Consider the following 15,130-nt stretch of genomic DNA (forward strand, 5'->3'; position numbering starts at 1 on the left):
CTGGAGCCAGTATGAAACTGCTATTCACAATAATGATGGACTGTGTAAAAGAGAGAAGTTTACTTACCTGAAAACCTATCTCACTGGACCAGCTGCAAAGGCAATAGCAGGACTGACATTAACAGATGATAACTATGACAATCTCTGCCAACGACGAAAGGGCCTACCTGGAAGAGGTAGAGAACCTGTCACAGTGGTGTCAGGAGAACTGCCTCTCCCTGAACATCAGCAAAACAAAAGAGATGATTGTGGACTTCAGGAGGTCGGGGGTCAAGGACTACAGCCCCCTCAGCATCGACGGGGCACCGGTTGAGAGAGTGAACAGTTTCAAGTACCTCGGAGCCCACATATCCGAGGACTTGACATGGACCACACACATTGACAGTGTTGTGAAGAAGGCACGACAACGCCTCTACTTCCTCAGGCGCCTAAGGAAGTTCCAAGTCAGTCAGAAGATCCTTAGGAACTTCTACTCATGTACAATAGAGAGCATCCTGACCGGCAACATCACCTCCTGGTTTGGGAATAGCACTGCACAAGACCATAGCAGACTACAAAGAGTGACACGTTCAGCCGAACGCACAATTGGAGGGGGGCTTCCCACCCTCCAGAACATTTACAACAAGCGGTGCAAGGGGAAGGCTAAGAGAATTATTAAGGACTCGAGCCACCCGAACAACTGCCTCTTTGAACTGCTGCGGTCAGGCAAGCGATACCGGAGTTTTAAGGCGAGCACAGAAAGACTCAGAAGAAGCTTCTATCCCCAGGCCATCAGGCTGCTAAACGAACAATAATCACTATGCAACAACCATCAAATGCACACAGCACACACACCCACACGCACACACTCACTCAAACAAACAACACACTGCAGCACCCACTCTCCACACTTTAGATCACACAAACACACTTACACTTTATATTTATTGATAAAGGATTTGCACTACAACTCGTACACCTACTGTGAATTGTACCTAAATTGCACCTCGTCCCATTTCTCCATTTCTGCCTTGCACTATATAGTATTGTATATTAGTACACTGCACAGTATTGTATATTGTATGGTAACTACGTCTATTCTGCATCGAACATTGTACATATGTCTAAACTGAACACTGTGACCTCATTTTTTTTACTTCTAATTTTACTATGTTATTTTATTTCATACTTATCTTGTCTTGCACAGTCTCTGGAGCGCAACAGTAAGAAACATTTTGTATAAAAGTATTCTGTACTTCTGTATGACAACTATTAAAGAAACTTGAAACTTGAAATGCGGTCACTTTATTGCAAAATAGATTTGGAAGGAAAGATCTACTGATCAGTGCTCACATGTCAAAACTACTGAATCTTACTCCTGTGAAGAAAGCCTCTGATGTGAATGCATTGAGGCAGCTATATGATGAATGTGAAATTCAAATGAGGAGCTTGGAGTCACTGGGTGTAGTGTCAGAAACCTACGTGAGCCTGCTATGCCCAATTTTACTGCAGATGATTCCAGATAGCATAGCTCTTGAATATAGTCGTCAGAGGGGAGTAGATGATGAATGGAAAGTTTCTGAAATAGTCACATTCCTACAGAGGGAGGTTCAGAGCAGAGAAAGAGCACTGCAAATGACAACAACATCCAACCATCAGAAAGAAGAGAGCAAGCCATGGAAACAGGCCTACTCATTCAGTGAAGTGAGATCAAAAAGACCCAGCATGCAATCTACTGCTACACAGCCAGCCAGGTGTACAACTGTTTGTTCTGTGACAGTGCTGATCACAAAGCAGAACATTGCCCAGACAACAACGTTATTGAACGTAAAGACAGACTAATGCGAATGGGAAAATGTTTTGTGTGTTTAGGACAGAAACACATAGCCAAATTCTGTAAAAAGCAGGTCTCCTGTGCAACCTGTGGAAGAAGACATCACATTGCTGTGTGCACTGGCAAGAAAAGTGAGGAGCAGAAACCCCCTGTTTCGGAAGAGGCTGTTGTTTCCTCAGTCATTCCTCATTCAGTGAAGATGAAACCAGATGGACAGAACACTGTGCTGTTACAAACTGCCAAGGCATGGGTGGAAGGCCCAGGAGGCAGGGTAATAGCTTGTTGCTTACTAGATGGAGGGAGTCAGAGGAGCTTCATCCATGAAAACCTTGTGAAGAGCCTGAAGTTACCAGTAATGAGACAAGAGAAACTCACTCTTCACACGTTTGGATCCTCTGTCCCTACAATGTCACAGTACAACACAGTGAAGGTCACCTTGAGGAATGTCTGGGACACCGAGCAAAAAAATCGAAATAGAGGCTATAGAGACCCCACAGGTGTGCTCAGCAGTGATGAAGGTGCCTGGTGACCAGGTTCAACATGAGCTCAAGAAAAAGGGTCTGAGACTGGCAGACTTCCCAGGAAATGAAAGTGATCCAGAGCTCTCCATCCTGATAGGAGCAGACTATTATTGGCAAATAGTATCAGGCAAAGTGGAGAGGCTGACAGAGACTTTGGTTGCAGTGGAGAGCACCTTTGGATGGTCTGTGCAGGGGCCTGTGTCCATGTCAAGTGTAGCTGAGGCAGCATGCATGCTCATCCCCATTGATGAAGACACACTTGTCTCCAATCAACTAAAGGCATTCTTGGTAATTGAGTCTCTGGGTATAACAGGCGAGAAAACACAGAACCCAGCAGAAGAAGAAGCTCAACAGATGTTCGAGAGAACAACAACCTTTAAAGATGGGCGATACCAAGTGGAGTTGCCATGGAAGGCAGAAAGAACAGAACTCCAAGACAACTACAGAATCGCTAAGAAAAGGTTTGATGGTCTGAAGAAAAGACTAAAGAAAGATGTTACCTTTTACAGCAGGTATCATGAGGTAGTGGAGGACTATTTACAACAGAACATAGCAGAGGACGTGCCGAAGGATGATGCAAGGACAGACAGTGTGAAATACTACTTACCTCACCACGCAGTACTCAGAGAGGACAAGGTGACGACGAAACTGAGAGTAGTGTTTGATGCTTCATCTCATGAAAATGGCCATCCATCCCTCAATGACTGCTTATTCACAGGACCCAACCTGAACCCAGACCTCCTCAACGTCCTGATTAAGTTCAGGCAACAATACGATTGCCTTCATGGCAGACATCAAGAAGGCCTTCCTGCAAATATCCCTCGCAGAAAGGGACAGAGATGCCGTGAGGTTCTTGTGGCTCACTGGCCCACCAAAGGGAGAAGAGGAGGAAGAGCCACGAGTGTTAAGGATGACCAGAGTGGTCTTTGGCGCTTCCCCAAGTCCATTCTTACTCGCTGCTACAATCAGGAAACACCTGAAACAGTATGAGACAGAACATCCATCCGTTGTAGAGACATTGAGAGAATCACTTTATGTCGATGATTTTATTGCAAGTTCACACAACGTTGAAGAAGCTTACACTGTGACAACAACTGCTAAACAGATGCTGCTGACCGCAGGCATGGACCTCTGCAAGTGGATGACAAACTCTCCTGAATTGATGGAAAAATGGGAGAAGAGCAAAACTGACCTCACGGTGGCGCCAGAGACACACGGAGCAGTACTGAAAGTGCTCGGCTTGGTATGGAGGCCAGAAACTGATGACTTCACATTTGACTTAAGGCCACTGGTGAGCATTCTAAAACAGAAGGAGAACACAAAGAGAAGTGTTCTGCAATCGTCCGAGTCAAGTGCATGTTTCAAGAAATGTGGGAGAGAGGACTCTCCTGGGATGAGGAGCTACCACCTGATCTGACTCGAGAATGGCAACAGTGGTGTTCGGAGCTCCCCCAGCTACACCAGCTCGCTATCCCAAGATGGTACAGAATAGACCTGCAGACAGAGAACAGCCATCTCCTGAAACTACATGTGTTCTGTGACGCCAGTGAAAGGGCTTACAGTGCTGTGGCCTACCTGCAGGGCGAAAACCAAGATGGAGAACTTAGAACGAGCTTAGTGGCATCCAAGTCCAGGGTAGCCCCTCTCAAGAAAATGACACTGCCGCGCCTGGAGCTCATGGGAGCTGTAATTGGGGCAAGACTAGCCAGCCACTTGATGAAAACTTTGAAAATGGAACACAAACAGATCACAATGTGGACAGACTCTATGATTACGCTGCACTGGATTTGCAGCTCCGCTCACAAGTGGAAACAGTTTGTCTCAAACAGAGTGACAGAGATCCAGTCCTTGACCAACCCAGAGTCATGGTCACACATAAAAGGGAAGGTAAATCCAGCTGACCTCCCTACCAGAGGAGAGACTGTGGAAAACCTGATACAGAACAAGCTATGGTGGTACGGACCTGAAGTTCTGACAACACCTGACCAGTCACCTGATCAGTCAGAGGAGACTGATGAGGGCCAGGTTTCAGAAGAAGTTCACACAGAACTCAAGTGCCATCACCAGGTCACAGTACAGCTTACTGCAAATGACCCAGATCTCTCTGAACCAGTATTGGAGCTGGCAAGATATAGCAAACTGAGAAGGGTCTTAAGAGTGACTGCCTGGATCAAGAGATTCATAACCAATGCTCAAAGGAAGACAAAGACACAAGGAGAGCTGACTGCTGACGAGCTCTTTGAGGCAGAAAGGTACTGGATCAAGACAATACAACAACAAAGTTTCAGTCAGGAGATCAAATTACTGAAGACAGGAAAGAATCTGACGGACGACTGTAAAATAAAGGAACTCCAACCATTCCTGGATGAATATGAACTGCTCAGCGTGGGAGGAAGACTGCAACAGTCCAACTTCACCTTCCGAGAGCAGCACCCGTGGATTCTGCCCGGAAAACAAAGATAGTCAGAAATGCTGATACAGTCCTGTCATGAAAAGATAATGCATTCAGGAGTGAGGGACACCTTAGTACAACTAAGAGAAAGATACTGGATCCTGCGTGCTAGACAGCTAGTCAAGCGTGTTTTAGCAAGATGCACTGTCTGCAAGAGATTCAAGGCAAAGGCTGGATGTCAGATCACTGCACCTTTACCAAGAGACAGAATAACTGAATCCCCACCCTTCGAAGTCACAGGTGTGGATTTTGCAGGACCGCTTTATGTAAAGGCAAATGGATCGGTGACGAAGTCATACATTGCACTGTTCACCTGTGCTGTGACCAGGGCGGTACACCTGGAACTGGTCTCAGATCAGTCGACAGAGAAATTCCTGTTAGCTCTGAAAAGATTCATTGCCAGAAGAGGAATATGTAAAGTTATCTACTCGGACAACGCAAGAACATTCAAGAGAGCTGAGCTGGACTTGAAGGAGCTGTGGAAGGCCATCAAAGACCCACAGCTGTTGGAGTTCTTCTCAGAAAAGGGCATCACCTGGAAGTTCATAGCCGAGCGAGCTGCATGGTGGGGCGGATTCTGGGAGAGGCTCGTCAGATCCGTAAAAACAATGGGGGGTCCGGAAGGGGGGGGGGGAGTACGAGCTGGAGCATATGTGTGTAGGTTTTTAGATAACAGGTATTAAGGGTATATCCTATATAAGACAATTAACTAAAATGTGATCTCATTGGATGTGCACTGACAACTAATGCTTGTATATCTTATAGTGTGTTGTCATGTTTGTTTATGTGTTTGTTTAAAAAAAAATAAAAAAAAAAATACAAAAAACATGCCTAAGGAAGGTGCTTGGAAGAGCTTCACTCAACTTTGAAGAGATGTGCACAGTCCTAACGGAGGTTGAGGCTATCCTGAACTCTAGGCCTCTGACCTTTGTGCACAATGAAGTGGATGAACCACAGCCGCTGACCCCAGCCCACTTCCTGGTGGGTAAAAGACTCACGTCTCTGCCGCCCAAGACATTCCCAGTTGACGCACAACGCTCAAATCCTAAGTGTAAAGAGCTCAACCGAAGATGGAAGTACAGGCAGAGACTCGCAACCAGCTTCTGGAATAGCTGGCGTAAGGATTACTTGCTGGATCTGAAATCAGCACATCGCTGTGACACGCCGTCACCCACCCCTCTGAAAGAGGGTGACATTGTACTCATCGGAGAAGATAACACTCCCAGACAAACCTGGAAGCTGGGAAGAATCAAGGAACTGTTCCCAGGCCGAGATGGACTTGTGAGGTCGTGCACAGTTCGCACTACCTCAGGAACTTTGTTGAGGAGACCTATTCAGTTATTATATTGTTTAGAGGTCTAGGATGAACTAGCAGTTCATCGGGGGGGAGAATGTTGTAACTTAATAGGCCAGGTTAATGATTATGAGTTATATTACATGTTAATATCGATTATTGTTTACCTTTGAAAGAAGAAGTGGAAGTGGAAGAGTGTTTGTTTATTCTAGTCAGAGATACTATTATTTACATTAGTCACCACGTTAGTAGAAATACAAGTCCCAGGATGCATTGCACCTGCTACCAGCTGCGTCCTTTTAGGTGATTGACAGAGAGCGTTTTATGAATGAAACTGATGAGAACTCAACTGTAATGTAACGTGCGCTGAAGATTCTATATAAAGTACAACCTATTGGAATCCGACGTATTGGACAATCTATTCTTTTTTTTTGTATCCACTTTTTCTCCCATTTTCTATATTTTTTATCCCATTCCAATTTCATATCATCCAATTCAACCCTCCCCTGTCACGAACGCTGTTTCTTGCCTCCCACAAGCCGGCTGCAATGTGGACTAAGTCATACATAGCACAAGTCCCCTCCGGTACTTGAGGTAACAGCATTCGCATCTTTTCACCTGCACAGCTCGATCTCTCAGTGGCGAGGAGTAACGCGTGGGAGGCTCACGCTGCCCCCGACACTTCCTGATTCTACTGCGCAGGCGCACCAACCGACCTGTAGGAGTCGCTGTCCACAACGCCCGATCCCCACCCATCAGTTTCCCACCCTCTAATACTGCCAATTGTATTAGTACGGACGACCAGCCAAACTGAAAACAATGTGGAGAGCTGGATTCGAACACGCGAACCCAGCGTCTCCACATTGGTGGCGAGTGCCTTGCCCACTACACCACCTAGCCGCCCGCTTGGACAATCTATTCTTTTGGAAAGTAGTTATTCTACATATGCGATGTCTGATTGAATAACCTGCTAAACGGGGGGCTGTGTAACTTGCCTTGGGACTTGGCAAGTTTAAAGAAGGGGGAAATGTAGACACGTGAATGTGTCTTACTGTATTCATTATAACTGTAGTGGCCGACTGTCACTCCCCGAATGTTGTTTACACTGGAGCGGCTGTGGACGTTATTTTTCTTTATCAACGAACGTACTACTCACGAGTAAGCAACTTTAACCAGTAGAGTGGAACGTCGGCCCTCATATTAGTAAGAAAACTCTGTTCCAAGAGGAAAAAGGAATCAACACGAACTACTGGAGCGCTGAAAGAAGGATAACAACAAAATGTCGGAACCTAAGAAGGTTGAGATGACACAAAGGGTCTATGAGGAAGATGTCCGTCAGGCCATCAATAAGAGGAGAGCTAAGTTAGGTCAGCTAACTGGTCACATGAATAAGATCAATAAATTAATGGAAGAGGACGACGACGGTAACTTGGAAGGTGTACAGACAAGATTGGTAGAATTCAACAATCTATTTGGAGAGTTCGGTGAGCTTAATACTTCAGTCCAGGTGGTACCAAAAACATAAGCAAGACATCAGAAGAGGAGAAGAAGGGGCGCCCCAGTGGTGAACGACATAACGCGCTGAGTCGCGGCACGGTCGACCCGGGTTCGATTCCCGGACCCGTCATTATTTGCTGAATGTCTTCCCCCCACTCTGTCTCCCGTTCCTCCTCTCTCTCTCTCTACTGGACTGCCCAGTAGCAAAAAAAGCGATAAACGCTAACGAAAGATCAGGATGAATGGTTCACGCCGAAGGCTGATACATTTTACAACTTCACAGTAAAGGCGGACACATGGATGAAAGAGGTGCATCAGCGTATAGCGGAGTCTAGGAAGCACCAAGATGAGGTCAGGCCTGAAGACAATGCATCCGTCGTCGTAAAAAGGAAAGGGTCTAGAGCACCATCCACTACATTTTTCAGAACATCATCTGCAAGCGTGCGTCTGAAAGTTGAATTAGAGAGGGCTGAGTTGCTAGCCCAGGCTTCCGCTCTAAAGCAAAAATGACAACTCGATGAACAGGAGGCTCTGCTCTTAGCTACCTCATCTAAGCTAAGAGCAGAGAGAGAGGATTTACAGGTCCAGGCTGCTTTAGCTGCCGCAGAGGCTAAGTTCAAAGTACTGGAAGAGTACGAGGGCCAGCGAGCCTCATCCAGTGTCCCGTAGGGATGGAATGAACTCTTACATAGAGAAAAATAAGCCCTTCGAATCACAAGCTCACGAGCATGGTACGCCTACTCCTCAGGCCGTAGCGATAAAAGGAGAACCTGCTTACAGTAGCAGCTCCAGAGCACCTGGCGGTGCTACACAGAAGGCACAAGAGTCTCCGCAACAAGAGTCCACACAAGCCATGGTGGATTTCCTAGTGAAGCAACAAAACCATGCTACTCTGCCCCCTCAACAGATTCCTATATTCAAGGGAGACCGTATGGGGTACAGGCTATTCATCAGGGCCTTTGAACACGGAGTGGAGGACAAGACAGATAGTAACAGAGACCGGCTGTACTTCATGGAGCAGTACACGGATGGACAGCCGAGAGAGCTGATAAGAAGTTGTCTTCACATGGAACCAGAGCGAGGCTATCACGAGGCAAGGAGGCTTTTGAAAAAACATTTTGGAAATGGATACAAGATCTCAATGGCGTATACGACAAGGCACTGAACTGGCCTACTATCAAGTCCAATGACGGAGAGGTGCTCCACTCCTTTGGCCTCTATCTCACTGGATGCCTCAACCCTATGGCTGACGTGGAGTACATGCAGGAGCTTGACAGCATATCAAATATGTGTGCCATCACAGCCAAGCTTCCGTACAAGCAGAGAGAGCGGTGGAGAAGCAAAGCCTATGCTCTTCTAGAGAAAGATCAGCGCAGCGCTAAGTTCAGCGACCTTGCCGATTTTGTCAACTTACAAGCCCAAGAAGTCCTACACCCTCTCTTCGGCAACATCACAGATGGAAACAAGAGCCAAGCTAAGGCTCACAAAGATGAGAAGACATCCAGAAAGAGCGGCACTTGGGGAAGCTTCACAACAGCTGCTACAGCAGTCCAGAACCCGGCAGAGACTAATGCAAGGACCAAGGGGGATACACTCTGTGCCTTCTCCAACCCTTGCCTCTTCTGCCAAGGAGAACAGCATGCCATGGAGCAATGCAAAAAGATGAAGAAGTCTCTTCACAAGGAGAAGATAGATTTCTCAAGAGTAAAGGCCTATGTTTCAGCTGTCTGAAACGGGGTCACATGAGCAAGGCCTGCCAAGAAAAGATGAGCTGCCAAGTCTGCCAGCTTACCCACCCTACAGTTCTACATATTAATAACAAAGCTGCCTATGATGAAGCAAGGCACAAGAAGGAGACATCAGATGATGCGCCCAAAGAAAATAAGCACAGGGGCGGGGAAGAAGAAGGCGAAGCCAGTTATATGGTCAGTGGATGCATCAATGCAGAAACGAGGACCTGCAGAGCTACTGGGGCCGGCAACGTCGAAAGCATCTTGGCTATCGTTCCGGTCCACATCAAAGCCAAGAAAGGCAACAAGATGGTGGCTACCTACGCGTTCCTCGACCCAGGCAGCAACGTCACTTTCTGCACAGAGAAGTTAATGGCAGCGCTTAACGTCACCGGCAGGAAGACAAGTATCCTGCTAAGGACCATGGGAGGCGAGCAGGTCGTGAGCAGCCAGATGGTGTCTGGGTTAGAAGTCTGTAGCTTGGATAGTGACAACTTCCTAGAGCTACCAACACCTTCTCTTAGAAGTCAATACCTGCTCATAAACAGAACATCCCACTGCAAGAGGAAGTCGATAAATGGCCCTATCTCAGTGAAGTGCAAATACCGAAGATCCAGGCGGAGATAGGCCTTCTCATCGGGACTGACGTACCCAAGGCAATGGAACCATGGCAGGTGGTATCCAGCGTGAAAGAAGGGCTGTATGCGGTGAAAACGCGATTGGGCTGGTTCATCAATGGCCCCCTCAGAGGAGAAGATGGCCATGAATTTACCAGTGGACTCATACAAGCCATGTCCAACCGCACATCCATGGCCACGCTAGATGAACTTTGGAGTCAACAGTTCAAGAATGACTTCCCAGAGTGTCAAGACGACCGGCTTGAGAAGTCGAGGGACAACATCCAGTTCCGGGAACTGGTCTCGCAGTCCGTGAAACTTACAGAGGGACAGTACAGCATCGGCCTACCAGTGAGGAACGCAGTCTTCAAGATTCCGAACAACAGAAGAGTAGCTGAACAGCGAGCTCTCAACTTAAAGAAGAGGTTCACGAAGAATCCCCAGTTCCACGCTGATTACTCAGTGTTCGTCGACGACTGGATTGCAAAGGGCTACGCAGTCAAGGTTCCCAGTGAGGAGCTCAGCCGCAGCTATGGAAAAGTTTGGTACTTGCCACACCATGGCGTGTACCATGCCAAGAAGAAGAAGATCCACGTGGTGTTTGACTGTGGGGCATCATTCCAAGGCACCACCTTGAACAACCAGCTGCTACAGGGGCCGGTTCTAACGAGTACTCTCCTGGGAGTCGTCACTAGATTCAGGCAAGAGGAGGTGCGCATGGACAGGACCTTGAGATCCGAGCTGGAGCTCCACCTAAACAAATCTGTGTTCTGGTCCGACAGCACCACTGTGCTCAAATACATCGCAAACAGAGCCGGTAGGTTTCGCGCCTTCGTGGCGAATCAAGTGGAGACCATCTTGACGCTGTCAGAAGTGGGACAGTGGCGGTATGTAGATACTGCAACAAATCCTGCTGATCACGCGGCGAGAGGACTCAATGTGGAATCATTCCTGCGCAATGAGACTTGGATACAGGGGCCGGAATTCCTCACCAAGCCCGAAGAGGAATGGCTTCAGAACCCAGAACACCATGGGGACCTAACCACGGAGGACCCAGAGGTAAAGAACGCGGGGTCAGCGCTACTGCAGCTGAAGAGCAGTTCGACACAGTTCAGCAGTTCCTGGAATATTACTCCAATTGGAACCGTCTCAAGAAGGCATTCGTTGGATGCTGAAGCTTAGACGCATTTCGCTGATGCTGTGTCGCAAGAGGGTCTGTGTCAAGACGAAGACGACCATTTTAGATAGACCTATCACTAAAGTCTGTCTTTTCCAAGAAGCTGCATGAGGCGGTGGTGAAGACCATCCTCCTACGGTGTGCCATGTACTAGGGCCCTCTGGCACCAGGTATTGGTTATCCAGCAGCAGAGACACTTATCAGTTAAAATAGTGTTTGGTTTTAGCTCCTTGTTTTTTAGTTGTTAGTAATTGTCTCTAGATTAGAAGTACAATTAGGGGCCGGTGTAGGAGCCAAAGCTATATATTTAGGTTATTCTATTATATGAATGTTTATATGTTTATTTGTATAACCTTACATTGAAACGACATTAGGAATATTGATTGGATTTAGATAAAGTCATTGAACCGTCTTATTTGTCATAATAGAACATTCTAGAACATTTGTGATGTCACAGTATGATGTCATGACCGAACGTTCTAGAACATTTGTGATGTCACCGTATGATGTCATAACCGACATTCTAGAACATTTGTGGACATTATTTTGCTTTATAACCAGGAGCTAGTAGGAGGTTAGCAGCCAGTAACGTTTGTTTTTGGCCTGCTGTTTCACTGAATCCAATCGCTCCTTGAGGAATCCCAGTCGTGTAATACCTCTCTAAGAGTGACGACTAGCTGTCTCTGTCATTTCTCTAACGATGAAGTTCCAGTACAAAGAGGAGCACCCCTTTGAGAAAAGACGGTCCGAAGGCGAGAAAATAAGGAAGAAGTATCCGGATAGGGTCCCTGTAATTGTGGAGAAAGCCCCCAAAGCCAGAATAGGAGATCTGGACAAGAAGAAATATCTTGTCCCCTCTGACCTGACAGTGGGCCAGATTTACTTCATCATTCGGAAAAGAATCCACTTAAGAGCCGAGGACACGCTCTTCTTCTTTGTAAACAACGTCATTCCACCCACCTCAGCCACCATGGGACTGTTGTATCAGGAGCACCACGAAGAGGACTTTTTCCTCTACATTGCCTACAGTGATGAGAGTGTGTACGGGGACAGCCAAGGGAAATCTGATCCCACCACCATCACTCCTGCCCACCCCCCAAAGCCCTCCACCACCCATTGAAATATTAAATCCAGCTCAGCAGCAAAAAAAACAAAAAAACATTTGGATATCTTTGTTTTACACTGGATATTATTTTTCTTTATCAACGAACGTACTACTCACGAGTAAGCAACTTTAACCAGTAGAGTGGAACGTCGGCCCCCAGAGAAATAAACCATTTGGATATCTTTGTTTTACACACACATTTACACATGACAAACATGTGACTATGTGAGTAAGATATGCTTCTTTGAATGTATAGAACTGAACAACTCTATATTGGATTCAGTGTTTCCCACAGGATTCTCAGAGACTATGGGGGGTGAACCTCCGACCCTCTAGGGGGGTCCGGGGGCATAGCCCCCTGGAACTTTTCTGTTTGTGTACATTTTAAAGTTAAATGCATCAATCTGGTGCACTTTGAGAGCAAAATAAAGAGGCTAGATCTATGATGAACTTTGTGCTCAAAACACAAAATCGACTATACTAGTGCTGCCCAATCCTCTCCTCAAAGCACCCCAGCCGTTCAATGTATTAATTTTGTTAAATTCCACCACCAGCACACCTGATTCAACTTAACTAGCCCTTTATTAGTTGAATCAAGGTGTGCTGGGGGTGGAATTTAACAAATACATGGAACGGCTGGGGTGTCTCGAGGAGAGGTTTGGGAACCACTGGACTAGAGCATACATTTGAGCCATCAAAGAAATTAAGCAAAAAAAGTGGTTACCTGTGTTGAACTGGTTTATTTTTTAGAATATAAAAAAATATAGTGGATTACTATTACGACTACTACCACTGCCAATACTACTGATACATCCCTATTGGCAAACTTTATATAAAAAAAATAGTAAAAAACAATCAAATAATTTTTTTAATTTTTTTAATAATCTTTTGTTATTGTTCATTATACAACTGTGGCGGGACTAATTAGACTGGCGGGCCGCACAGGAATGAATTGGTAAAGGTTGGAGGAAGGCTAAATAAAATGGCAATTCCTGAGGAAGCAAAGCACCCAACCAAAACACCACCATGTCTCTAAAACCATACTTTGAGATATTCATCAACAAGTTGGTCACAGTGGAAGGAATCATATGTTATCCAGGTTAAGACAAAAATACTGGATACCATGTGCCAATGCATTAGCCAGAAAAATTATATCTGAATGTACTGTGTGCAGACGCATGCATGGAAATGCAGGAGAACAAAAAATGTCAGATCTGCCAAAGGACAGAATTACACCAGACCTACCACCATTCACATATGTTGGAGTGGATTACTTTGGCCCACTGGAAGTGAAAAGAGGACGAAGCATTGTGAAACGATATGGAGTTCTCTTTACCTGTCTAACAACCAGAGCGGTGCACTTGGAAGTAGCTTGCAAGGACCAAGGGGGATACACTCTGCCTTCTCCAACCCTTGCCTCTTCTGCCACTGAGAACAGCATGCCATGGAGCAATGCAAAAATATGAAGAAGTCTCTTCACAAGGAGAAGATAGATTTTCTCAAGAGTAAAGGCCTATGTTTCAGCTGTCTGAAACGGGGTCACATGAGCAAGGCCTGCCAAGAAAAGATGAGCTGCCAAGTCTGCCAGCTTACCCACCCTACAGTTCTACATATTAATAACAAAGCTGCCTATGATGAAGCAAGGCACAAGAACGAGACATTGGATGATGCGCCCAAAGAAAATAAGCACAGGGGCGGGGAAGAAGAAGGCGAAGCCAGTTATAAGGTCAGTGGATGCATCAATGGACCTGCAAACGAGGACCTGCAGAGCTACTGGGGCCGGCAACGTCGAAAGCATCTTGGCTATTGTTCCGGTCCACATCAAAGCCAAGAAAGGTGGCTACCTATGCGTTCCTTGACCCAGGCAGCAACGTCACTTTCTGCACAGAGAAGTTAATGGCAGCGCTTAACGTCACCGGCAGGAAGACAAGTATCCTGCTAAGGACCATGGGAGGGGAGCAGGTCGTGAGCAGCCAGATGGTGTCTGGGTTAGAAGTCTAGCTTGGATAGTGACAACTTCCTAGAGCTACCAACACCTTCTCTTAGAAGTCAATACCTGCTCGTAAACAGAACATCCTACTGCAAGAGGAAGTCGATAAATGGCCCTATCTCAGTGAAGTGCAAATACTGAAGATCCAGGCGGAGATAGGCCTTCTCATCGGGACTGACGTACCCAAGGCAATGGAACCATGGCAGGTGGTATCCAGCGTGAAAGAAGGGCTGTACGCGGTGAAAACGCGATTGGGCTGGTTCATCAATGTCCCCCTCAGAGGAGAAGATGGCCATGAAACTACCAGTGGACTCATACAAGCCATGTCCAACCGCACATCCGTGGCCACGCTAGATGAACTTTGGAGTCAACAGTTCAAGAACGACTTCCCAGAGTGTCAAGACGACCGGCTTGAGAAGTTGAGGGACAACAACCTTTTTCTGGAACTGGTCTCGCAGTCCGTGAAATTTACAGAGGGACAGTACAGCATCGGCCTACCAGTGAGGAACGCAGTCTTCAAGATGCCGAACAACAGAAGAGTAGCTGAACAGCGAGCTCTCAACTTAAAGAAGAGGTTCACGAAGAATCCCCAGTTCCACGCTGATTACTCAGTGTTCGTCGACGACTGGATTGCAAAGGGCTACGCAGTCAAGGTTCCCAGTGAGGAGCTCAGCCGCAGCTATGGAAAAGTTTGGTACTTGCCACACCATGGCGTGTACCATGCCAAGAAGAAGAAGATCCACGTGGTGTTCGACTGTGGGGCATCATTCCAAGGCACCACCTTGAACAACCAGCTGCTACAGGGGCCGGTTCTAACGAGTACTCTCCTGGGAGTCGTCACTAGATTCAGGCAAAAGGAGGTGCGCATGGACAGGACCTTGAGATCCGAGCTGGAGCTCCACCTAAACAAATCTGTGTTCTGGTCCGACAGCAC

General features: G+C 46.7%; 1 protein-coding gene across 1 annotated transcript; it reads left to right on the top strand.

The window, feature by feature from the left end:
* Positions 1–11,801: 11,801 nt before the first annotated feature.
* LOC311231697 (gamma-aminobutyric acid receptor-associated protein-like) lies at positions 11,802–12,221 on the top strand (the record flags this gene model as incomplete). The annotated part of the gene is made up of 1 exon (XM_084318325.1): positions 11,802–12,221. One exon carries the CDS (start codon positions 11,802–11,804, stop codon positions 12,219–12,221), a length of 420 nt encoding a protein of 139 aa, XP_084174451.1.
* Positions 12,222–15,130: the final 2,909 nt, after the last annotated feature.

The sequence above is a fragment of the Notolepis coatsorum genome, assembly GCF_963971535.1.
Source record: "Notolepis coatsorum genome assembly, chromosome: 7".
NCBI lineage: Eukaryota > Metazoa > Chordata > Actinopteri > Aulopiformes > Paralepididae > Notolepis > Notolepis coatsorum.